This window comes from Taeniopygia guttata, chromosome 26, assembly GCF_048771995.1.
Source record: "Taeniopygia guttata chromosome 26, bTaeGut7.mat, whole genome shotgun sequence".
Taxonomy (NCBI): Eukaryota; Metazoa; Chordata; class Aves; order Passeriformes; family Estrildidae; genus Taeniopygia; species Taeniopygia guttata.
The window spans coordinates 5,026,813-5,050,000 of record NC_133051.1 but is presented as its reverse complement, the minus strand read 5'-3'; the positions used below and the strand labels follow the sequence as shown (position 1 = coordinate 5,050,000).

General features: G+C 65.0%; 3 protein-coding genes and 1 long non-coding RNA gene across 6 annotated transcripts; 2 read left to right on the top strand and 2 right to left on the bottom strand.

Annotated features, from left to right (window-relative positions):
* The first annotated feature begins 701 nt into the window (after positions 1–701).
* AMIGO1 (adhesion molecule with Ig like domain 1) lies at positions 702–4,901 on the top strand. Its single transcript, XM_030255813.4, has one exon. The coding sequence runs from the start codon at positions 1,862–1,864 to the stop codon at positions 3,350–3,352; it is 1,491 nt and encodes a 496-aa protein (XP_030111673.4). The 5' UTR covers positions 702–1,861; the 3' UTR covers positions 3,353–4,901.
* A 933-nt stretch (positions 4,902–5,834) lies between these two features.
* ATXN7L2 (ataxin 7 like 2) lies at positions 5,835–16,525 on the bottom strand. 3 transcript variants are annotated; one of them, XM_030255814.4, is made up of 10 exons: positions 12,555–14,460; positions 12,343–12,447; positions 11,964–12,147; positions 11,619–11,881; positions 10,182–10,264; positions 9,871–10,097; positions 8,795–8,975; positions 7,895–8,016; positions 6,459–7,239; positions 5,835–6,184 (listed from the first exon to the last, which is right to left on the bottom strand). In XM_030255814.4, the coding sequence occupies exons 1-10, from the start codon at positions 13,027–13,029 to the stop codon at positions 6,170–6,172; spliced, it is 2,436 nt and encodes an 811-aa protein (XP_030111674.4). In that variant the 5' UTR covers positions 13,030–14,460; the 3' UTR covers positions 5,835–6,169. The 3 variants fall into 3 exon arrangements, with proteins under 3 accessions (XP_030111674.4, XP_072774878.1, XP_072774877.1); XM_072918777.1 differs by lacking the exon at positions 5,835–6,184 and adding an exon at positions 15,663–16,525 and having other exon boundaries at positions 6,191–7,239; positions 12,555–12,629; XM_072918776.1 differs by lacking the exon at positions 5,835–6,184 and having other exon boundaries at positions 6,191–7,239.
* Positions 15,887–19,514, top strand: LOC140680674 (uncharacterized). Its single transcript, XR_012052032.1, has 2 exons — positions 15,887–16,008; positions 19,232–19,514. It is a non-coding gene; the product is annotated as an uncharacterized lncRNA (long non-coding RNA).
* On the bottom strand, positions 16,634–22,456 carry SYPL2 (synaptophysin like 2). The gene is made up of 6 exons (XM_030255816.4): positions 22,295–22,456; positions 21,644–21,715; positions 20,194–20,312; positions 19,310–19,511; positions 19,033–19,224; positions 16,634–16,991 (listed from the first exon to the last, which is right to left on the bottom strand). Exons 1-6 carry the CDS (start codon positions 22,343–22,345, stop codon positions 16,863–16,865), a joined length of 765 nt encoding a protein of 254 aa, XP_030111676.1. The 5' UTR covers positions 22,346–22,456; the 3' UTR covers positions 16,634–16,862.
* Between the last annotated feature and the right edge of the window lie 732 nt (positions 22,457–23,188).

Genomic DNA, 23,188 nt, shown 5'->3' with positions numbered 1-23,188 from the left:
GGCTGGGGCGGGAGAAGGGGCCGGGTGGGACACAGAACGGGGCTGGGGTGGGACACGGGGCCGGGCCAGTGTCGGATACGGGACCGGGGCTGGTGTCGGACATGGGCCGGGCTGTGCCGGTGTTGGACATGAGCCAGGCCGGCGTCGGACACTGACACGGACACAGACCAGGTCGGTGTCGGACACAAACCGGGCCGGTGCCATACACGGGCCGGTGCCATTCACGGACCGGGGCCGGTGTCGGACACAGACGGGGCCGGTGCCATACACACACCGGTGCCATACACACACCGGGCCGGTGTCGGACACACACACCGGTGCCATACACAGACCGGGCCGGTGCCATACACACACCGGTGCCATACACACACCGGTGCCATACACACACCGGGCCGGTGCCATACACACACCGGTGCCATACACACACCGGGCCGGTGCCATACACACACCGGTGCCATACACACACTGGTGCCATACACACACCGGTGCCATACACACACCGGTGCCACACACACACGGACCGGTGCCATACACACACCGGTGCCATACACACACCGGGCCGGTGTCATACACGGGCCGGTGCCGTACACAGACCGGTGCCGTACACAGACCGGGCCGGTGCCGGGCGGGTTAAGCCGCGCGCTGCCGCCATTGGCGGAGCCCGGGCGGCCGCAGCCAATGGGGACGCGCCGTGCGGCCCGGGGCGGATCGGTGCGGCTCGGCCGCGTTCGGGCCGGGTCGGAACCGCTCGGCAGAGCTCGGGCCGGGTCGGAACCGTTCGGCCGCGTTCGGGCCGGGCTCGGCTCTGCCCGGCTGAGCTCGGCAAGGATCGGGAAGGTTCGGCAGAGCTCGGAACGGGCTCGGCTCTGCTCGGCTGAGCTCGGGGAGGTTCGGCCCGGCCCGGTTCGGCCTGGCTTGGTTCGGCGCGGCCCGCTCGGCTTCCTCCGGCCTCGCTCGGCTCAGCTCGGTCTGTTCGGCTTCTCTCGGCTCGGTTCGGCTCCGCTGGACTCTCTTCGGTTCGGTTCGTCTGGGCCCGGCCCTGCCCGGTCGCTGCCGCACCGGGCCCGGTAACGCTCCGACCCCATCCCCGGTGCGGGCCCGAGCCCGGCCCCGGTAACGCCCCGGGAGGAGGGGGGAGGGAGGGAGCGAGCATCCTCCGCCGCTCGGTCCGCAGCACGGCCGGGACCGGGGGCAGCCCCGGGGGGCCGTGACAGTGGGGACATGTCGTGACAGTGGGGACATGTCGTGACAGTGGGGACATGTCGTGACAGTGGAGACAGAGCCACCCTGCACCGTGACCCAGGGACACCCTGGACACCAGGACCGAACCTCCAGCCGTGACACTGAGGGAGCACCGGGGCACAAAGCCACTCCATGTCGTGACACCGGGGCACCAGAGCCGCCCCGGCAGTGACACTGGGTGCACGCCAGGGCTCTTGGTGACAGCGCGGTGACACCGAGCACCCCGCACCATGGCACCAGGTGAGCAGGCAGATCGGCAGGTGCTGTGACACCGTGGGACCCTGTGCCTGGCACATGCCGTGACACTGGGTGACCAAACCACCCTGTGCCGTGACTCCTGCGGGCCTTGAGCCTGCACTGTGCTGTGACACTGGCGGACCAAAGCCAACCTGGACTGTGACAAGTGATCAACCAGCCTGGTGCCTGCTGCTGGGTGACCAAAGCCACCTTGGACTGTGATACCAAGTGACCAAGCCTCTGCACCATGACAGCTGGTGAACCCTCAGCCTGGCGCTCGCCGTGACACCGTGTGCTGTGACACAGGGTGACCAAGCCACTCCACATTGCGACACCATGTGACTGAAGCCTCCCCCCACTCTCCACGCTGCACTGTCCCGTCATGCCGCCATCCTGTCACCCCTGCGTGGCCATGCGTGTCCCCGTGGTGCCGCTGTCCCTGCTGCTGGCGCTGTCCCTGCTGTCCCCGTGGGGGTGTGCGGGTGGGAGCTGCCCCCCGCGCTGCGTCTGCGCCTCCAACCTGCTGAGCTGCTCGCAGGCCAACATGAGCGTGGTGCCGGCGCCGCTGCCGCGCTTCACCGCCGTGCTGGACTTGAGCCACAACAACGTGACGCGGCTGCGGGCGGACTGGGCGCCGGCGCGGCTGCCGCACCTGCACGCGCTGCTGCTGAGCCACAACGGGCTGGCCTTCGTGTCCACCGAGGCCTTCGCCCACGTGCCGCGCCTGCGCCACCTCGACCTGTCCTCCAACCGCCTGCGCACGCTGGACGAGAACCTGTTCAGCGACCTGGGCGAGCTGGAGGTGCTGCTGCTGTACAACAACGAGATCGCCACGGTGGATCGCACGGCCTTCGAGAACCTGGGCCGGCTGCGCAAGCTCTACCTGGGGCAGAACCGCATCGCCCGCTTCCCGCTGGAGCTGCTGCGGGAGGGCACCCGGCTGCCGCAGCTGGCGCTGCTGGACCTGTCGGCCAACCGGCTGCGGGCCGTGCCCGCGGGCGAGCTGCAGGCGCTGCCCGCCTGGCTGCGCGACCGCCTCTACCTGCACAACAACCCCCTGGCCTGCGACTGCCTGCTCTTCCAGCTGCTGGACCGCGGCCGCCGCCGCCACCTCAGCGCCGTGGAGGATTTCCAGGATGAGCTGCGCTGCTTCCAGCCCGGAGGGACCGCTTTCGTCAAGATCCTGGAGCTGGCGGGCAAGCCGCCGCTCAACTGCAGCAGGGCGCGGGAGGCCGTGCTGGAGGCGCACCTCGGGGACAGTGTGACGCTGGGCTGCGACAGCCGCTGGCAGGGCGTGCGCGGCCGGCACTGGGTGACACCGGGCGGGGAGCGGGTGCTGGGGGAAGGGGGCAATGGCAGCGTGGTGCTGCTGGCCAACGGCAGCCTTCAGCTGCGGGCGCTGCGCCCTGAGGACGCCGGCACGTACTCCTGCTGGGTGGCCGGACCCCTCCTCAACGAGACCCTCTACGTGGAGCTGCTGGTGCACAACTTCACCCTGCACGGCCCCCACGACACGCTGAACACAGCCTACACCACTCTGGTGGGCTGCATCCTGAGCGTGGTGCTGGTGCTCATCTACCTGTACCTCACCCCGTGCCGCTGCTGCTGCTGCCGCGGCACCGAGAAGCCGCCGGCGCCGCGCGACGACAGCATCAACTCCTCGGTGCTGAGCACCACCCCGAACCACGCCGGGGGCACCGGGGAGCCCTGCCCATCCCACGTCGCCCCCGGGGCTGGCACAGGGCAGAACGGCAGGTTCAAGGGTGGGGGGACGCCCCCGCTGCCCGCCCGGCAGGGCCCCAAGGCGCAGAGGAAGGTGTCGGATCCAGACTCGGTGAGTTCCGTCTTCTCCGACACGCCCATCGTGGTGTGAGGGGACGCTGTGGGGACAGTCCCCAGGGACACCCCGTGTCAGCCACTGCAAGCTGTCCCTGGGCAGGAGGGGTGGCCAGACCCCTACTGCCGTGTCCCCAGCTCGGGGGGTCACACCATCACTCCCCAGGACTGAGCATTGCTGCTGGCTCCCACTGAGGTCACTGACACCATGGGACAGTGAGGGACAAAGATGTGACACGTTTTGGGGACAGTCTCCCACCGTGACCTGTCCCACCACCATGGTCCCAGCTTTTGGGGGTCCCACGATCAACCCCCAGGACTGAGCATCATCCCACACCTCCACTGAGGTCACAAAGGGACCGTGAGGGACACACGGATGTGAGGAGACACACCACGGGACAGTCCACTGGGACACCCTGTGTTCCTACAGCTGCTGTGACCTGTTCCCCGTGGACATGCCACGGGCAGAAGGGGTGGCTGGACCCCATCTGCCACGTCCCCAACTTGGGGGGCATTGCCCCCAGGACGGAGCATCGCTGCTGGCCCCACCGAGGTCACTGCGCAACTGCAAGGGACAAGGATGTGACACCATGGGGCAGTGTCACCTGTCACCAGGCAGGAAGGGTGGCCAGACCCCCACCATCATGTCCCAGCTTTTGGGGGTCCCATCATCACCCCCCAGGACTGAGCATCATCCCCGGCCCCTGCCGAGATCACTGAGGGACCGTGAGGGACACAAGGGTGAGAGGGGACACACCATGGGGAGTCCTCAGGGACACCCCGTGTCCACACTGCCACTGCAAGCTGTCCCCAGGCTGCAGGGGTGGCTGGACCCCCATCAGCGTGTCCCCAGCTTTTGGGGATCCCACATCACCCCTGGGGACTGAGCATCATCCCTGGCCCTGCCACGGCCACCGGGGGACTGCAGTGACCCAAGGGTGTGAGGGGACACACCGAGGGGACAATCTCCTGCTGTGACCCGTCCCTGGGCAGGAGGGATGACCAGACTCCCACCACCGTGTCCCTCGTTTTTGGGGGTCCCACCATTGCCCTCAGGAGTGAGCATCGCTGCTGGCCCCTGCCAAGCTCCCTGCAGGACCACAGGACAAGTCTCGGTGAGGACAGCGTGGCCACCAACTGCAGGGCACCAGCCCCACCAGGCACTGGAGGACTGAGGGACAGTGACAGTGGCAGCTGTGAGCCCCCAGGAGCGGCAGCACCGGGCAGAACCCCCTCCCTGCAGCCCTGGCCCCCCATTCCCCCTGCCCCCCTTGGCATGTGCATGGCCAAGCATGAGTCCCCCGGGGAGCATGTGCCACCCCCGTGGGGACACCGGGGGTGTGTCAGACCCCTGGGGAGCCCCCAACACCTCCTGACCCCCCCTGCAACCCGCAGCTGCAAACAGAGCCCCCTCCCCCGCAGGGGGTGGGACCGGGGGGCTCCTGCACCCCAAAAAAGGGGGTGCCCCCCTGCCATGGGTGTCCCCATGCCAGCCCAGCCTGTGACTCCCGTGCCCCACCCCGGACGTTCCCCCGCACCGGGCAATGCCCACCGACGCCTTGGCCAAAATAAATGTGTTTCCCTCGTGCCTGTGCAACCTTCACCCGTCTCTGGGGGACCCCCGGGGTCAGGCTGGGTGGGGGGCCCTGCTGCCCTGCCTGCCCCCATCTGGGGTGCAGGGGGGTGAGCTGGGGGGGCACCCCGGTGTGCCCACCCTCTATGGCCAGCCCCGTGCTCACCCCAGCACCCCAATGACACAAATTACACCCCTGGTACCTCAATGACCCCTTGTGGTCCCCCACCTGTTCCCCCAGCACCCCAAAGATCCCCTATGGTCCCCAGTACCTGCCCTTTAACCCCCCCAGCACCCTAATAACCCTCAGTGGTGCCCAGGTCCTCCCCGCTGTACTGAGGCCACCCCCAAGCAATTCACTGATCTCCCCAGCCCCCTAATGACCCCACTGCCCCCCACCGAGTCCCCAGAGACCCTCTATGGTCCCCTGTACCCTCCTAGCACCCCAATGAACCCCACCTGTCCCCTGAGCACCCCAAAAACCTCCTGTGGTTCCCAGTTTGCCCCCATCCAGTAACTTCACTGAGCCTCCCAGCACCCCAGTGACCCCATTTACCACCCCCAGCACCCCAGTGACCCCATTTACCACCCCCCAGCACCCCAACCAACTCCCAGAACCTCACTGACCCCACTGACCATCTCCCGGCCCTCCAAAGACCCTTATGGGGCCTTGCCCACCCTGAAGACCCCCTCTAGTTCCCAGTAAGCCCCCCAGCACCCCAATGGTGCCCTCAGCCTCCCAGAGACCCTTATAAACCCCTGCCCAGCTCCACAGCCCCCCCAGCACCCCAAAAACCTCCTTTGCTCCTCAGTAACCCTCCACAGCCCCCCCAGTGAGCCCCCCAGTACCCCGCTGGCCCCAGTGACACTCCCCCAGTGCCCCAATAATTTTCCAGTATCCCCCTGCCCCACTGAGCCCCCCCACCCCCAAACCCACAGACCCCCAGCACCTCCTTTCCCCCATCCACCACTACACAACTCTTTTTTTTTTTTTTTTCTTTTTTTTTCCTTTTTTTACAAAAAGAACAAAAACAGCAACAACCGTTTCTTATAAATATCCGCGGCCGACGGGGCCCCGGGAGGTTCGGGGGGTCCCCAGTGCCGCCCCCCCCTCCCGGGGCTGGTTTAGCAGCAAGAGAACAGAACTGAGAGTTTTGAGGTATTTTCTGGAAGTTTGGGATTTTTTCCTTCGTGTTTCCTTGGGATGGTTTTTCCCCCCTTCATCGGTTTTCTGGCGTTTCCAGGTGGGGAGGACACGGGGGGTCCCCGGTGACCCCTCTGTTAATGGGCTTTGGACTGCGGGGGGGAGAGGGGACGGTCAGTCCTGGGGGGCAACGCTGGGGACAGGGGACCCGCGGGGGCTCTCCACAGGCTTAGGGGATCCCCACGGTGGGTGCACACCCCCTCAGGGTGTCCCCCCACAGGACAGGGTGTCCCCAGCAGACCAGGGTGTCCCCCCCAGCACGGGGCATCTCTCAGGGCACAGTGACCCCAATCCCAGCTGGTCCCACTGACCCTCGTGGGTGGGTGGGGGGGTCCCCCTATTTCACCACCCACCCCCCAGCCCTACCTTCAGGGCGCTCCTCTTCTCCTCGAAGCCCAGGGGCGTCCCCGGCTTCTTCCTGCGGATGGAGCCCCCCGAGCCGGAGCTGCCGGGGCCGGGGGGTGCCGGGGGGGGCCCGGGCAGGGCGGGGGCGGCTTTGGCCTTCAGGGCTCGGCAATAGGTGGCCGCGTTCTTGCGCTTCTTCACCTCATCCTCGGAGAGCCCGCGGGGGTCGCCCCCCAGCCCGGGCAGCGGCGGCGTTGGGGGGTCCGGGGCAGCGGGGGGGGCTCGGCAGGGCGGGCCGGGGGGCAGCCGGCGCATCCTCGGGGTCCCGTTGAGGATGGCCACGGAGGGTGAAGCCGGGGCCGGGAGTTTCGTCTTGCCGGGGGGAGCCAAGCCCAGATTTTTGCCGCTGTCCCCCAAACAGGTCCGTTTGTAGGGGGGGCTGCCCGCCCTGGGGGGCTGCCAGGGCCGGGGCTCCGCGTCCATCCCCGGCGCCTCCCGTGCCCGCGGGGATCTGCTGGCCTTGCCGGGGGGCAGTTTGCTGAAGGAGGGCGAGGGGGTGTTGGCGGGGAGGGGAGAGGTGATGGACTGCGTGCCCCCTCCCCCGCACTCGGGCTGGCTGCAGGCGGCCGCCGCCGGGGGGGACCCCACGGTGTAGGTGAGGCTGGTGGGGACCCGGCACCCCCCGGCCGCCGAGGGGCTCCGCAGGGGCGGGGAAGGGGTGGCAGGGCCGAAAAGGGGGGCAGCGGGGCTGGGGGGGGCTGCGGGGAGGTGAAGAGGGGGCACGACGGCTGGAGGGATCTTCCTGTGGGAAGGGAGGGGGCGGGTGAGATGGGGAATACTCAAAACTCCTGCTCCCAACCGCATCCCTCCAGTGCATTCTCTCCAAATCCCCATTCCCATCCCTCCAGCCCCACCCTGTCCTCCCCAATTCAGGCGTGGAAAGGTGAGATGGGAGCCCCCCACAAATCCTCACTCCCACCACTGCATCCCCCACCTTGTCCCCCCGAGTTTGGATGGGAAGGGGTGAAACAGGACATCCCCTCAAATCTCCATTACACCCCAATTCAGGTGAGAAGGGGGTGAACAGAACCCCCCCTCCAATCTCTGCTCTCAGTCCTGCATCCCCATCTGATCTTTCCCAGTTTGGGTGAGAAGTTGATGAAATGGGATCACTCAAATCCCCACTCCCATCTTTGTCCCCCCAATCCTTCCTGATTCAGGTAGGGAGGGGATCCCAAATCCCCGCTCCCATCCCTCCATCCCCACCTTATCCTCACCAGTTTGGATCAGAATGAGGTGAAATGAGACCCACTCCGGTTTCCCACTCACATCCCTCACTTTGAATGGGGGGCAGGTGCAACAAGACCCCCCCCAAATCCCCAATCCCGTCCTCCCCCGCAATCCCAACACCACGCTGGGACCCCAAACCCCAGGCTTTGTCCCCTGGGCCCCCTCACCTCCACCTGTGCGCGCTGAGGTGCTGCTCCAGCATGGAGCCCAGCGCGGCGCAGAACCGGTCCAGCCGCCGGTCGAACACGTAACAGCCCGGGGTCACCAGGCGGCTCCCGAAGGTGCAGAACTGGGGGGCACCGTGCCAGGGTCACTGCAGCCCCCCAGGCCCCCGCCTCAACCACCCACCCGGCACGGGGCCGGGGAAAGGACACGTGGGTGGGTCACTGATGGAGCTGGGGGTCCCTGCCCCTCTCTGGGTCACTGCTGGAGCTGGGGGTCCCTGCCCCACTCTGGGTCACTGATGGAGTTGGGGGTCCCTGCACTCTCTGGGGTCTGACATGGGTGGGGTCCTGGTGGAACTGGGGGTCCTTGCCCCTCTCTGGGGTCTGACATGGGTGGAGTGCTGGACCTGGGGGTCCCTGCCCCACTCTGGGTCACTGATGGAGCTGGGGGGGTCCCTGCACTCTCTGGGGCCTGACATGGATGGGGTGCTGGACCTGGGGGTCCCTCCCCCACTCTGGGTCACTGGTGGAGCTGGGGGTCCCTGCCCCACTTTGGGGTCTGACATGGATGGGGTGCTGGACCTGGGGGTCCCTGCCCCACTCTGGGTCACTGGTGGAGCTGGGGGTCCCTGCCCCTCTCTGGGGTCTGACATGGGTGGGTCACTGGTGGAACTGGGGGTCCCTGCCCCACTTTGTGGTCTGACATGGATGGGGTGCTGGACCTGGGGGTCCCTGCACTGCTCTGGGTCACTGGTGGAGCTGGGGGTCCCTGCACTCTCTGGGGTCTGACATGGGTGGGTCACTGGTGGAGCTGGGGGTCCCTGCCCCATGCTGGGGTCTGACATGGGTGGGTCACTGGTGGAACTGGGGGTCCCTGCCCCGCTCTGGGGTCCCCTCACTCACCGCCTGAGGCCGTGGTGGGCGCGCCGGGGTCCGGGGGGGCTCCTCGCCCACCTCCTCCTCGCTCTCCTCGCTGGACACGCGGCTGTCCCCCTTGGGCAGGGGGAGGGGGAAGCTTCCCATGCTCCCCTCCCCAGAGGTGGCCGGGGCATCCTCGGGGTCACTGGCAGAGGAAAGTCGGGCCCTGCATCGGAGAGGAAGTTTTGGGGTGCTCAATACTTGGGGGGTCACTGTGAGACAATACCTGCCCCCCAAATCCCCATTTCTAATCCCTACAATGTGCTCCCAGTCCAGGTGAGGAGAGATCACACCCACCCACCCCCCCAAATCCCTGCTTCCATCCCCTTCCCCTCCCAATTCAGGTGCAGAGGGGCTGAGACAGGACCCCACAATTCTGCAGCCACATCCCTGCTGCCCTGCCACACCCCCAGTGCAGGTGGGGAAAGGTGAGATGGGACCCCCAAAACCCAGCTCCCAGCCACATCCTCCCTTGATTCAGGTGGGGAGGGGGTGAGACAGGACCCTACAAATCCCTGCTCCCATCCACATCCCCCCAAATTCAGCTGGGTGACATGGGACCCCACAAATCTCTGCTCCCATCCACATCCCCCAAATTCAGCTGGTGACACAGGACCCCACAAATCTCTGCTCCCATCCACATCCCCCCAAATTCAGCTGGGTGACATGGGACCCCACAAATCTCTGCTCCCATCCACATCCCCCAAATTCAGCTGGTGACACGGGACCCCACAAATCTCTGATCCAAACCACATCCCCCCAAATTCAGCTGGGTGACACGGAACCCCACAAATCACGGCTCCAAAGCACATCCCCCAAATTCAGCTGGGTGACATGGGACCCTACAAATCTCTACTCCCATCCACATCCCCCAAATTCAGCTGGTGACACAGGACCCCACAAATCACGGCTCCAAACCACATTCCCCCATTTCAGGTGGGGAGGGGGTGAGATGGACCCCCCCAAATCCCCACTCCCATTCCTGCCCTTTCAGTGCATCCCCCCCAGTTTGGGTGGGGAAAGGTGAGAGGAGACCCCCCCCAAATCCATGGGGTACTCACCTGGGGGGGTGCAAGCAGTGGGACAGCCTGGCTCGGCAGGGAGGGGTACTGGGGGGCTGCAGCAGTGGGGGGGTGTCCTGCAGGGCAGGGTGCAGTGGGTCCTTCTCAGGGGGGCTCCTGTCTTTCGGGGGGTCCCCTCGGCGGGTGCTGGCCTTGAGCTCAGCCACCAGCACATCGAAATCCTTGGCCCGGCCCTGCACCTCCCGGCGCTGGTGAACCGAGTGGATCTGGGTGGCAGCAGGGAGGGGCTCAGGACCCCCCAAAACCCGCAGGCTGGGATATTGGGGTGCCCCCTCCCCATTCCCCACTACCTTGCAGGTCAGCAGGCGGGTGCAGAGCTTGTTGGTGTCGGGGTTCCGCACCCCACACTGCCGGTTCAGGTCACACTCCTTCCCTGGGGGGACATGGAGGCAGAGGGTGCTGGGGAGTGCTGGGGGGGCACCCCAACACCCCCCACCAGGGCTGGGCATGGAGCACCCACTCCTCGGAGCAGTTCTGAGTGGGGGACACAGCCCTGAGAAGTCTTGAGGGGGTGGGGGGTCACCATGTGCTGCTCCCTCCCCTTCTTGCTCCTCTGCAGGGTGAGCCCCCCCCTTTTCTGCCCCTTCCCTGTAGTGACCCCCCAAATTTCACCTGAGTCCTGCTAATGGCCTTGCTGTCACCTAGGAGTGTCTGTGGGCACAGCAGAAATTGGCTCTGGTATTTTGGGGGCAGGGGGGCACGTGTTTGACTCTCATATTTTGGGGACTGTATGTTCAACACCCATCTTTTGGGGTGACATATGTCCAAATTCCATATTTTTGGGGGGGGGGGGCGGCACACATCCAAACTCCATATTTTGGGGTGGCACACACACTTGACACACATATTTTGGGGTGATACATATTTGACCCCCATATTTGGGAGGGGCATGTGTTATACCCCAGTATTTTGGAGGAACAACACATTTGGCCCCCATATTTTGGGGGAGGGGGAGGGGTATGTGTTCAGCCTCCATATTTCGGGGTGACACATGTCCAACCCCTGTATTTTGGGGTGACACATGCCCAACCCCCATATTTTTTGAGGGGACACGTGTTTAACCCCACATTTTCAGAGGATACACATTTGACCCCTGTATTTTGGGGGGACACACCCATGTATTTTGTTTCACCCACATATTTTGGGGGGAAGATGTGTTTAACCCCCATATCTTGGGGGACCATGCATTGAACACCCATATTTTGGGGTGACACATGTGACCCCCATATTTTGGAGGGATACACATCCAAACCCCATATTTTTGGGGGGACACATATTCAACCTCTCTATTCCGTCCCCGTTTTGGGACGGAATGCACATTTGACCCCCATATTTTCGGGGGTCACATATCCAGTTCTCATGTTTTTTGAGGGGGACACAAGTTCAACCCCCATATTGTGGAGGGGGGGGGCACTTGTTCTACCTCCATATTTTTATGGGGGACAGCTGTTTGACCCCCCACTTTTGGAGCAGCACGTGCGAATTTGGGGGTCCACCCTCAGCTCCCGCTCCTGCTGTGGCCATTCAAGTGGGGGCCCTAAACCTACAGGACGACCAGAACTGGGGGGAGGGCAGGGACCCCCCAACAACCCTCCAGCGGAGAGGGGGGAGCCACTCCCCTGGTACCTACCCCACTGCTAGACCTGGCCACCGGAATCCCGGCAGCAGGGAGTCCCGCTGGGATCATCCGCCCCCCCCCATGGCCGGCAAGGAAAGGGGGGACTCACGCGCCAGCTTCCTGTGGGACCTGGGGGGCGGTTTGGGGGCCCCCACATCCTTGTCCCCCGGAGCAGGGATGCTCTCCGGCATGGCCGAATCCCCCCCGACCCCGGCGGGCACCGGGGGCTCTTTGGGCACCGCGGCAGCCGCGGGTTTCCCCAGGGATTCCTTGGAGTTGGTGGGGACGGCTTTGGGGGGCACCTTGATCCCGTGCCCGTCCGGTTTGGGAATGCTGGGGATCTTCTCCAGGTTCACCACGGGCACAAACAAGCTGCGGAGAGAATTTTGGGGAGGAGGGGGTGGCATCAAAGCGACCCCACAAGAGCACCAGGGTGGCCCGTCCCAGCGCTCACCAGAGGTTGTTGTCCTTGTCCGTGTGCTCCGGGAGGGGCTGGGCTCTCCCACGGGCACCGGGGTGCTTCTCCTGCAGGGCTTTGGCCGCTCCGGGGGTCCTGCCGGGCACCGGCTGCCCGTTCACGGCGACGTGGCACGCGGCGGCGCGGGCATAGAGCTTGCTGAGCGGGCCGTGCCGGCGTTCTGCCAGGAGGGATGGCACGGCATAGCATGGCACGGCATGGATAACCCCACTGTTAGCCCACAATGGAGCTCGCACCACTGCCAGCCCCCTCCCTGCCCGTAGGCTGTACCCCCACAAGCAGCCCTGGTGGCATTCCCAGTGCTGTCCCCAGCACCGTGGGGTGGAATTGCCATTCCCCAAATTCCTTGGCTCACCACAGTGCTTCTGGAAGGCCTGGGGTTTCACCACCTGGCTGCAGTGGTTGCAGACCACCAGGTAGAACTCGTCGTGCGCAGGGCAGTGCCCGAAGATGTCCATGTCTGTGGGGAGAGTTCAGTCAGCTGGCACAGAGCTGGTGCTGCTGGGAGCACTGCAGACAAGGATCCCAGCCCCAAAATGCTGGGTTTCACCCCAGAGAGGAGCTCACCTTCCTTAATCAGGGTCATGGTGTCCAGTTTCTTGCTGCCACTCTTCCCATTCTCCTCCAGCTCTGACCCTGATCCTGCCAGAGACAAAATCCTGTCAGTGGCTGGCACACGGACGGTCCCGGTGCTCCCACACAGGGGTGGTCCTGGCATTCCTGCTCCTGGAACAATTAAACCAGACAAAATTAGACCAGAGAGACAGATCATCCTGTGAGTGGCATCGCCCTGTGGTGTGTCACCATCTCCAGGGTCCCCATCCTGGCAGCCCAGTGCCAGCAGGATGTTCCTGGGGACATCCCAGTATGGGATGTGACGCTCTTGGGATGTGACACTCCTGGGATGTGATACCCCAGGGACGTATTTGCCCTGGGATAGAACATCCCTGAGGACATCCTGGTGCTGGGATGGGACACCTTTGGGGACAGCCCCATCCTGGACGGGGTGTAACACCCCTGAGGACACCCCGGTGTGGCACATGACACCCCTGGGAACATGCTGGTCCCAGAATGTGACACCCTGGGGTCACCCTGGCTCCCATACAGCCGTGGCTCCACTGGCTGTGCCTGGGCTCTGTTCTGGGGGCACTGGTGGCCACTGAGCCAGTGGTGATGGTGACCTGGCCAACTGTGCCAAACTGGGTGCCCAGTCCATCCCCAGTCCTACCAGGCCATGCCATACTGGGCACCAGTTCCATCCAGCTGTGCCATACTGGGTAACCAGTCCTGCCTGCCTGGCCATGCCATACTGGGTGGCCAGTGCCACCTAGCTGTGCCATACTGGGCACCCAGACCCATCCCGATGCACCATCACTGGTGCCCAGTCTGGGGCAGCCAGTCCCAGTGCTGAGAGCCCACTGGGACACTCCCAAGCTCCCAGCAAGGAGCACCTGGCTCCCAGTATGCCCTGCCCAGTTCCCAGTGCAGCACATCCCAGTCCCCCACCGGGGCTCCCAGTACCTCCTGCCTGGTCTGGGGTAATGGTGGCAACTAATTCCCAGTGCAGGCTCCCAGTTACTGCTCTGCTCCCACCAGTGCCCACTGCAGCTGGGACACCTGGAATCCAGGATGGGGCACCCCATAACGGGCACCCCATAACGGGCACAGGGTTCCCAGTGGGCAGACTGGGCTGCCCGGTGCTGGGTGCCCAGTTCCTACTGCAGAGATCCTGCAGCCCAGTGCCTGAATCCCAGTGCCCAGTGTGGCTGCCTAGTGCCCAGTTCCCAGTGCAAGCACAGGGTGCCCAGTTCCAGGTGCCCAGCTCCTGGTGCCCAGTGTCCTGGGCAAGATTCCTGGTGTTTGCACAACTTTTGTAGGATGCCCCATTCCATTTCTCAGAGCTGGGTCTGCAGCACAGGGTGCCCTGTTCCCATTGCTGAGTGTCCAGTTCCTGGTACCAGGTGCCACATCTGGCTGTGCAGTGCCAGGTCCCCAGTCCTGACTCCTGCTGCCAGATGCCCGGTGCTGGATGCCACATTCCAGAGCAGGAGGTGTCCGTTCCCAGTTCCCAGTTCCCAGTTCTCAGTACTGGGTGCCAGGTCTGGATGCCCAGTGTAAGGTTCCCAGTGCCCAGTTCCTGGTGCCAGGTACCCATTGCAGGATCTCCTATTGCCATTGTCTGGTGCCCAGGGCTGGGTGCCCCAATCCTGTTTCTGCACGTGCTGGTGCAGGATGCCACATCCTCAGTGTGTGGTCACCAGGGCTGGGTGCCCAGTTCCCAGAACAGGCTGTCAGGTCTGGATGCCCAGTTCTGAGTACCAGGATCCCAGTGCAGGGTGCCCATTCCCAGTACCAGGATCCCAGTGCAGGGTGCCCATTCCCAGTGTTTGATTCCCAGTGCAGGGTGCCCATTCCCAGTACCAGGATCCCAGTGCAGGGTGCCCATTCCCAGTACCAGGATCCCAGTGCAGGGTGCCCATTTCCAGTACCAGGATCCCAGTTCAGGGTGCCTATTCCCAGTACCAGGCTACCAGTTCAGGGTGCCCATTCCCAGTACCAGGATCCCAGTTCAGGGTGCCCATTCCCAGTGTCAGGTTCCCAGTGCAGGGTGGTCATTCCCAGTACCAGAATCCCAGTTCAGGGTGCCCATTCCCAGTGTTTGATTCCCAGTGCAGGGTGCCCATTCCCAGTGTTTGATTCCCAGTGCAGGATGCCCATTCCCAGTGTTTGATTCCCAGTGCAGGGTGCCCATTCCCAGTGTCTGATTCCCAGTTCAGGGTGCCCATTCCCAGTACCAGGATCCCAGTTCAGGGTGCCCATTCCCAGTACCAGGTTCCCAGTGCAGGGTGCCCATTCCCAGTACCAGCATCCTAGAGCAGGGTGCCCATTCCCAGTCTCTGATTCCCAGTGCAGGGTGCCCATTCCCAGTGTCAGGCTCCCAGTGCAGGGTGCCCATTCCCAGTACCAGGTTCCCAGTGCAGGGTGCCCATTCCCAGTGTCTGATTCCCAGTGCAGGGTGCCCATTCCCAGTGTTTGATTCCCAGTGCAGGGTGCCCATTCCCAGTGTCTGATTCCCAGTGCAGGATGCCCATTCCCAGTGTCTGATTCCCAGTGCAGGGTGCCCATTCCCAGTGTCAGGTTCCCAGTGCAGGGTGCCAGGTCTGGCTGCCCTGTTCCCAGTGCCAGGTGCTAGTACAGGATGCTTCATTCCAGGTGTCCAGCTCCCAGTGCCAGGGAACATCCTAGGACATGCCAGGACAACCTGCACCAGAAACTGGGCACTGGGAATCCTGCCCTGGGCATCCAGACGCGGCCCCCTGTGCTGTGCGCCCAGCTGCCGGTACTGGATGCCAGGTCTCGATGCCCAGAGCAGGGTTCCCGGTGCCCTGTTTCCCACTGTCCAGCGCAGGATGCCCCGTTCCCGGTGCCCCGTTCCCGGAGCAGAACGAGCCGCTCCTGCTGCTCTCGGTTCCCAGCGCACGGTGGAGGATGCTCCGTTCGCGGTTCCCGGTGCTGGATGCCCCGCTCCCAGCGCAGGATGCCCTGCTGCCGGTTCCCGGTGCCGGACTCCCCTCTCCCGGTGCCGCTGCCCGCCCGCCGCGCGGCGGCGCTCGGACCGGGGGTCGGCGGGCGCGGCCCCGGTCGCGAAGCCCCCCCCGCCGCCGCCGCCCTCACCGGTGTCGGCGGGCGGCCCGGCCCGCTCCAGCCAGGCGCTCCAGCTCTGCCCCGCGAACTCGTCCAGGCCGGGCACCGGCCGCCGCTCCGCCGCCATCGCCGCCGCCGCGGCACCGCCGCCCCCCCGCCCGCCCCCGCCGCGCATGCGCCGCGCGCCCCGCCCGCCCCGCGGCACCACGGGCACGGTAGTCCCGGAGCGACCCCCGCCCGCCGGCCCGCACCGCCCCACCGAGCCCCACCGAGCCCCACCGAGCCGGGACACCGCATCCCTGCGCTGTCCCACACCGGGCTGGGGTCTGCCGTTACCGCCACACCGGCATGGGGGTGCCCGGTAGCGCTGTAACAGGTATGGGGCACTCGGTATCCCTGTACTCGGTTGGGCTTCCGTGTTGTCCCCATAGCGGACCCAAAACTCCAGTTATTCCTATAAGGGGCTGGGGTCTGGTGTAGTTACTTCACACTGGGCTGTGAGCCCGGGGTATTGCCGCACCAGGCTGAGGCTCCAGGTTGTTCCTGCGCGGGGCTGGGGACCCCCATTATGCCTACACCAGCCTAGGGGCCCCCATTATCCTTCCACTGCTCTGGGGCTCCCTATTACCCCTATATGGACTGGGGCTCCCTGCCATTATCCCCATACCAGGCTGGGGTTCCAGGTGATCCCTGTACTGGAGTGCTGCTCCCAATATTATCCCAATACTGGACTGGGGTTCCTAATTATCCTTTTACTAGTCTGGAGTGCCCTGTGACCTGCCTGGGACCCTCCATTAGCCCAATACTGATCTGAGGTCCTCAGTTCACCCTGCACCAGAGATGGGGACCGGTTATCCCTGCACGGACCGGGGGCCGTGCCCCACCCGGGGGCCGTGCCCCAGCCGGGGGTGCGCCCAGCCGGGGGTCGTGCCCCAGCCGGGGGCCGTGCCCCACCCGGGGGTGCGCCCAGCTCCGCACCGAGGCAGACACCGGAGCCCCAATGCGCGGCTGGTACCCAGGACTTTATGCGCCCCATACAGACGTGGACCCCCGGGGTGACACCCAGAGCCCCCGACAGCAAGCGGGACCCCCGGGGTTCCGCGTCCCCCTTCAACACCCGAACCCCCGGCGGCTCCGAGCCCGGGGACACGACACCCCGTCCCCGGGCTGGCTGGCGGCCGGCGCGATGTCCCGGGGCCGGCGGGACCCCCGGGCCGGCTCGCCCCGGGGCTATTGCTTGTCGATGGCTCCCTGCTCGGCCGCGCTGTCGCGGGGCGCGGGTGGCCGCAGCCACGGCGTCTCCCGCAGCACGAACCAGCAGTTCCCGGCCCACAGCAGGAAGTTGAGGAACCCGAAGAGCTGCAGGAAAGGGGAGAGGGGAGAGAAGAAGGGAGAGGGTCCCACAGGGCAGCCTCGGGGGAGAATAGCACCCCACACACCCCGTGTGCCCCATGAGCTCCAAGCACTCCATGTACCCCGACATCGTGTGTGCCCTGTGCACCCTACAAACCCCGTGCACCCCATAATTCCCGTACATCCCACGCACCCCACTGTGCGGCGGGCACCCCATGTGTAACCCACATCCTGTGCCCCACGCACCCCAGGCACCTTATGCACCCCATGTGTCCCACATGTGCCGTGCAACCTGTGCACCCTATGGACCCCGTATGCCCCACATGCCTCATGCACCCCGTGTACACCATGCAACCCGCATGCCGGATGCACCCCATGCACCCCACTTCACCCCATGAGCCCCATATACCTCACGCACCCCGTATGCCCTATGTCCCCATGCACACCACGCACCCCATAGATCCCAAACACCACTGCCACGGGCTGCACCACCCCACCCACCCCACCCACCCCACCCTGGCTGTCCCTGACGGCGATCCCACATGCCGCGGGACCGAGGCAGTGGCTGTGGAATGTTTTCACCCGCATTTCCATGCCTGTGCCCGTAGTTCCATCTGTGTGCCCACATTCCCACTGCCCTCTCCTGGCTGAGCTCAGGAATCAGGCACAGTGTGCACAGAGTGGGAGTGAGTGTGTGAGCGTGCACCTGGCTGTGAGCACTGTGCACCTGTGCTGTGCTCCCACGGCCACGTGTGCTGTCCTGTGAGCACGCGTGTGCACTGCTGTGCCTTCATGTGCCCAGGTGTGCAGGCTGTGGGTTGCATGTGTGTGCACGTGTGCTGCTCAGCTCTGCTTGAAGTCCCTAAACTGTGCTCCCAATGAAAAAATTACTCCTGTTTGGCTGTGTGTGCCCCTGTGTGTGCCTGTGTGTGCCTGTGTGTGTGCGCTCATGTGTGTGTGTGCCTGTGTATGCCCATGTGTGTGCCTGTGTGTGTGTCTGTGTGTGTCCCGTGTGCCCACGTGTGCTCCCATGTGTGTGCCCATGTGTGTGCCCGTGTGTGTGCCCATGTGCGTGCTTGTATGTGCCCCTATGTATCCGTGTATGTGCCCGTGTGTGTGTGTCTGTGTGTGTGCCTGTGTGTATGCCCACGTGTGCCCCCATGTGTGTGCCCATGTGTGTGCCCGTGTGTGCCCATGTGTGCCCATGTGTGTGTCCATGTGTGTGTGCCCGTGTGTGTGCCTGTATGTGCCCCTATGTATCTGTGTATGTGCCCGTGTGTGCCTGTGTGTGTGCCCATGTGTGCTCATGTGTATGCCCGTGTGTGCCTGTGTGTACCCCTATGTATCCGTGTATGTGCCTGTGTGTGCCTGTGTGTGTGCCCATGTGTGTGCCCGTGTGTGTCTGTGTGTACCCCTATATATCTGTGTATGTGCCTGTGTGTCTCTGTGTGTGTGCCCATGTGCCCATGTGTGCCCCTGTGTGTGTGCCCATGTGTGCTCTTGTGTATGCCCATGTGTGCCCCATGTGTGTGCTCGTGTGTGCCTGTGTGTGTGTCTGTGTGTGTCCCCTGTGTGCCCATGTGTGCCCCTGTGTGTGTGCCTGTATGTACCCCTGTGTATCCATGTATGTGCCCATGTGTGTGCCTGTGTGTATGCCCATGTGTGCTCATGTGTGTGCCCATGTGTGTGCTCATGTGTGCCCCTGTGTGTGTGCCTGTGTGTGTCCCCTGTGTGCCCACGTGTGCCCCCATGTGTGTGCCCCCATGTATGTGCCCGTGTTTGCCTGTGTGTATGCTCATGTGTGCCCCTGTGTGTGTGCCCATGTGTGTGCCTGTATGTACCCCTATGTATCCGTATATGTGCCTGTGTGTGTGTCTGTGTGTGCCCCTGTGTGTGTGCCCATGTGTGCTCGTGTGTATGCCCGTGTGCCCCCATGTGTGTGCTCGTGTGTGCCTGTGTGTGTCTGTGTGTGTCTGTGTGTGTCCCCTGTGTGCCCACGTGTGCCCCCATGTATGTGCCCGTACGCGTGTGCCCGTGTTGCCCTCACCACCGAGATGTTGGCCAGCCCCATGGCCGGCGTGGTGCCAGCGTTGCAGACCACCCCGTCGCCCTGGCAGACCCCCATGGCAGAGATGAGGGCGGAGGGGCGCGTGGCTGCCTTCACGTCGCTCAGCCCCTTGCCCCACGCCGCCGCTGCCACCAGCCAGAAGAAGGCGAAGCAGACGGTGACGCAGAAATCCTGCCAGGATGGGATGAGAGCCCGGGATCAGCTGCCACCCGGGCACGGCGCGGGATTCACGCTCCGGGGGATCAGCCTGCCTTACTGTGAAGGGGAGCTTCGTGTTCTCCGTGTACAGGGAATGGAAGCGGAGGTAGAGCACCAGAGCAGCCATGGAGTAGAGGAAGGAGAAGACCCCCAGGGTCACGAAAAACTCGGCGGGAGCGGAGAAATCACCAACGAGGTACAGGGTGCGAGCTTCTGCTTCATCCTCACAATTCGGCATCCCAAAGGGAATCTGGTATAACCTGGCATAGAGGGAGGGGGTGTCAGGGGGCTGGGAATGGAGAGGCCATGGGGGTAGGTGGTATAACCACGCTGTGGTGGTCCCCTGGGATGGAAGGTTTGATGGTGATTGATGGCTAAAATAACCAGGCTGGGGTGGTCCCCTGGGAATGGAGATGATGACAGGGATGGCTAGGATAACCAGGCTGGGGTGGTCCCCTGGGAATGGAGGTGATGACAGGGATGGCTAGGATAACCAGGCTGGGGTGGTCCCCTGGGATGGAAGGCACAGATCCACTGCCATAACATGGGTTCTTTTCCAGGGTCTATGCCCTGGCATGGGGCTGGTGGCAGAGGAAAGAGGTTAGAACTGACTCTCATCTGGCCCAACTCCATCATTGCCTTCCCAGATAAATCAGCATTCCCGTGGTCTTCCCCGAGTACTGAGAACTTCCCTCCTTCCCCACCCCGCTCTTCTGTGATTAACAAGAATCCCCCTGGGTGGTGCCAGGAGCTGACAGGGATGCCAGGGGATGTCCCATGGGGTCAGGGTGCGGGTGGTTCCCAGCTGAACACGGCATCACACAGACCGTGGCTGTGGTCCTATGGAGGCCCTGGCAGCAGGAAGGGAGTCTAACCCCAGCCCAGCCCCCCCAGCTTGTCTGGGGGCAGCCCTGGGGGTGTCAGGGACCAGCACCCCCTCACCTGAAGGGGTACCCGAACTGGATGCTGATGGCTGTCATCCCTCCGCTCTCACATTTCACGGTGGCTCCGGTCTCGCCGCTGAAGGAGCCGCAGGAGCCGAAGGCGAAGATGGCAAAGAGCTACAGGAGAGGGCAATGGGTTGGGGGGTTTCATCCTTGGGGGGCAGGCTGCATCCCCTGGCACTGAGTAATGGGCAAGCTGCCACCCCCAGATGTTGGCCTTGGGTGCCTCCCTCCAACACTGGGATTTGAGGGTGGGGTGATGTGTGAGGGGGTGAGGACACCAAGGCCAAACCCATCCCGATCCCCCCTTAATTTTGGGCAGGGTACTGAGTGCCAGAGAGGGTTTCCAGAGAGCTGGGAGCATCCCCATGGTGGGACCCCCAGAGCTGTCCCCTCCCCAGGAGCCAGCACTGCCCTCCCTTCTCTTTGGAGTCACACTGCCCTCATCTCCTGGATGAGGGTGCCGGGAAAACACCATTCTCAAAGTGTTTTCCCACAGCTCCTCCTGGCTGAGCTCCCAGCTTCCTGGGTGAAATGGGGGATGTAAGCCAGGCCTGCTGCTGCAGGGATGGGCAGCCCCATGGGTGGCACTAAGGGTTTAAGCAGGGGTGTGGGTGGATCCTCCAGAGATTTTCTTCTCGTTTTTGTTTTCGGGCTGTCTTTGCATGTGGGGTCTGATCCCATATGGTGGCCTCAATGGCAGGGGGAGCCCAGAGCCTCCGTGGGTGGGATATTGCAAACCAAGGAGCTGTAGGGTTGGGGGAAAACCCCTCAGTCTGGCTTCTCCTGGTGGGAGATGCCCAAAGAGGGCTGAGTCCCCCCTGTACCTCAGTTTCCCCCGGGAGCCCCCCGGCCTTGGCGAGGCCGAGCTGCAGAAATGCCACCCTGAAATCCAATCTGACAGGGAGCCATTCATGGCATGGCCAGGACAGGACAGAGCCGCGGGCACTTGGCTCCCCCCTGTCCCCAGCGTCCCCCTTCCTGGGGCTCACTGACCCTCAGCCCCTCTCCCCACCCACTCACCCACCCACCCACCCACACCGTGCCCCCTGAGCCCGTGGGAATGGTGGGGACCCGTCCCCCCGATGTCCCTGTCCCCTTTGGCATGGCTGGGCAGTGCCACCTGCTCAAGGTCACCGGGGAGGGCCAGAGAGGGGCTGGTGGCCTGAGCCCAGGCGTCCGTGTGGCCCTGCTCCCCTCCTCCCCCGCAGCCCCCAAAATGCAGCCCCCAGCCCCGCTGCTGATGGGGTGCAGGAAGCTCCGGAGGGGCAGGGGGGAGCTCTGGGGTTCCTCTGTACTGGGGGGGCTTCGGGAAAGCAATGGAACCCCCAAACCTGGGGGACTGCGGTGCCTGGGGAGCAGCAGCAGCAGCGCTGGGGAAGTGGGGAAGGGGCTGTGACGGGGGCAGGGATCGGGCCCTACCAGGGGGACACGCCGGGGTCACTCACCCATTCCAGCACCTTGATGAAGCCCAGCGGCTCCTGGAGGCGGCCCCAGCGCAGCCCACGAAGGACACGGTCCTGCGGGAGAGAGCGGCGGGAGCCGGGGAGCACCGGCACGGCACCGGGGCTTGCCCGGGGCTCTGCTCCGGGGAACCGGGGGGCTACCAGGGCCATGGGGCACTGCACCGTGGCTGCCACGACAGGATTGCCCCGGGCAGGGGGCGGCAGCGGGGCCTGCTCCGGGCTGGGGGTGCCTCGGTGGGGACGGGTCTGCTCCGGGAAACCGGGGGGACTGCCCCGGAGAACTGGAGAGGCCGCACCGGGGAACCGGGGAGCTGCCCCGGGGAAACGGAGGGGCTGCAACGGGATTGCCCCGGGCAGGGGGACCGGGGGAACGGCATCGGCCACGGCACCGGAACAGCGGAGGGCTGGACCGCGACACCGGGGCGCTGCACAGGTCGCAGCGGCGGCTACAACGGGACACTGTGGGCTGCTCCGGAGGTGTCGGCACTGGAACACCACGGACCCCTCCAGGGATCGCCTCCGGGACACCGGAGAGACACCGAGAGCTGCCCCGGGCAGCAGCGCCGGGACACCAAGGGGCTGCACCGGGAGGCAGCCGCGGTCACCGGGAGGGGGGACGCACCGGAGCCCTACCTGGAGCCGGGTCGGTTTATCACCGGCCGCGGGGGCGCCGGGCTCCGACATGGCCGGGCCGGGGGCGGTCGGTGCTGCCTCCGCCGCCCGCTGGCACGGCTCCGCTGGCGGAGCCGCCACCCGGCACCCCACCGCCCCCGGGGCGGGCAGCACCGCCCCGCCCCCGGCAGCGCCCCTGGGCCGGCCCCGGGCCCCCCGGGACAGCCCCCCGCCCCGGTCCGCCCCCCGGCGCTCCGGCCGGCGCGGGGAGCGCAGCGCCCCCCGGGGAGGGTCCGTCCGTCCACCGATGCCCCGGGAGCCGGGAGCGCTGGAACGGGGCGGGAATTGCGCGGGGCGCCGCTAACGGGGCCGGCAAGGAGCCTGGCGGCGTCGCACCGTGCACTGGGCGTTGGGGTGCCGGTATGGACGGGGGTCCCAGGGGCATACACCCCCTCCCGGTATCTCCTCCCGGTATTCCCCTCCGTGCAGCCCGTCCCGGAGCCCCTTCCCGACAGCGCCTCCCGTAGCCTCTTCCCGGTGCCTCCTTCTCGGTGTCCCATCCGTGGTACCGCCTCCCCGATCCCCCTTTCCCGGTTCCCCCGTTCCGAGTCCCCATTGCCGGGAACCCCTCCCGGTACCGCGCCGTGCCCGCCGCAGGCCCCGCCCCCCGCCGCATTGGCCACGCCCCCACTGCACAAACCACGCCCATCCATAACCACGCCCCCAGCGCTCAGACCACGCCCTCATTGGACGCCCTATCGATGTGACCACGCCCCCAACGCTCAGGCCCCGCCCCCGCGCGTTGGCCCCGCCCATCTCCCCAGTCCCGCCCTGCTGCTCCCTGCGCGCTGGTCCCGCCCTCCCCGCCCTGCCATTGGCCGAGCCGCAGGGCCGCTGTCCAATGGGCGCGCGGCG

Bases quoted from the DNA above. Each gene is read 5' to 3' on its own strand.
- AMIGO1 (XM_030255813.4), top strand. From the start codon at position 1,862: ATGCCGCCATCCTGTCACCCCTGCGTGGCCATGCGTGTCCCCGTGGTG.
- ATXN7L2 (XM_072918776.1), bottom strand. From the start codon at position 13,029: ATGTGCCACACCGGGGTGTCCTCAGGGGTGTTACACCCCGTCCAGGAT. The intron at 12,148-12,342 runs GTGAGCCAAGGA...CCCTCCTGGCAG, and splicing joins GGCCTTCCAGAAGCACTGTG to AACGCCGGCACGGCCCGCTC. The intron at 8,017-8,794 runs GTGAGTGAGGGG...GGTGCCCCCCAG, and splicing joins GCCCACCACGGCCTCAGGCG to TTCTGCACCTTCGGGAGCCG.
- SYPL2 (XM_030255816.4), bottom strand. From the start codon at position 22,345: ATGTCGGAGCCCGGCGCCCCCGCGGCCGGTGATAAACCGACCCGGCTC. The intron at 19,225-19,309 runs GTAAGGCAGGCT...CCATCCTGGCAG, and splicing joins ACACGAAGCTCCCCTTCACA to GATTTCTGCGTCACCGTCTG. The intron at 16,992-19,032 runs GTGAGGGCAACA...CCTTTCCTGCAG, and splicing joins GGCTGGCCAACATCTCGGTG to CTCTTCGGGTTCCTCAACTT.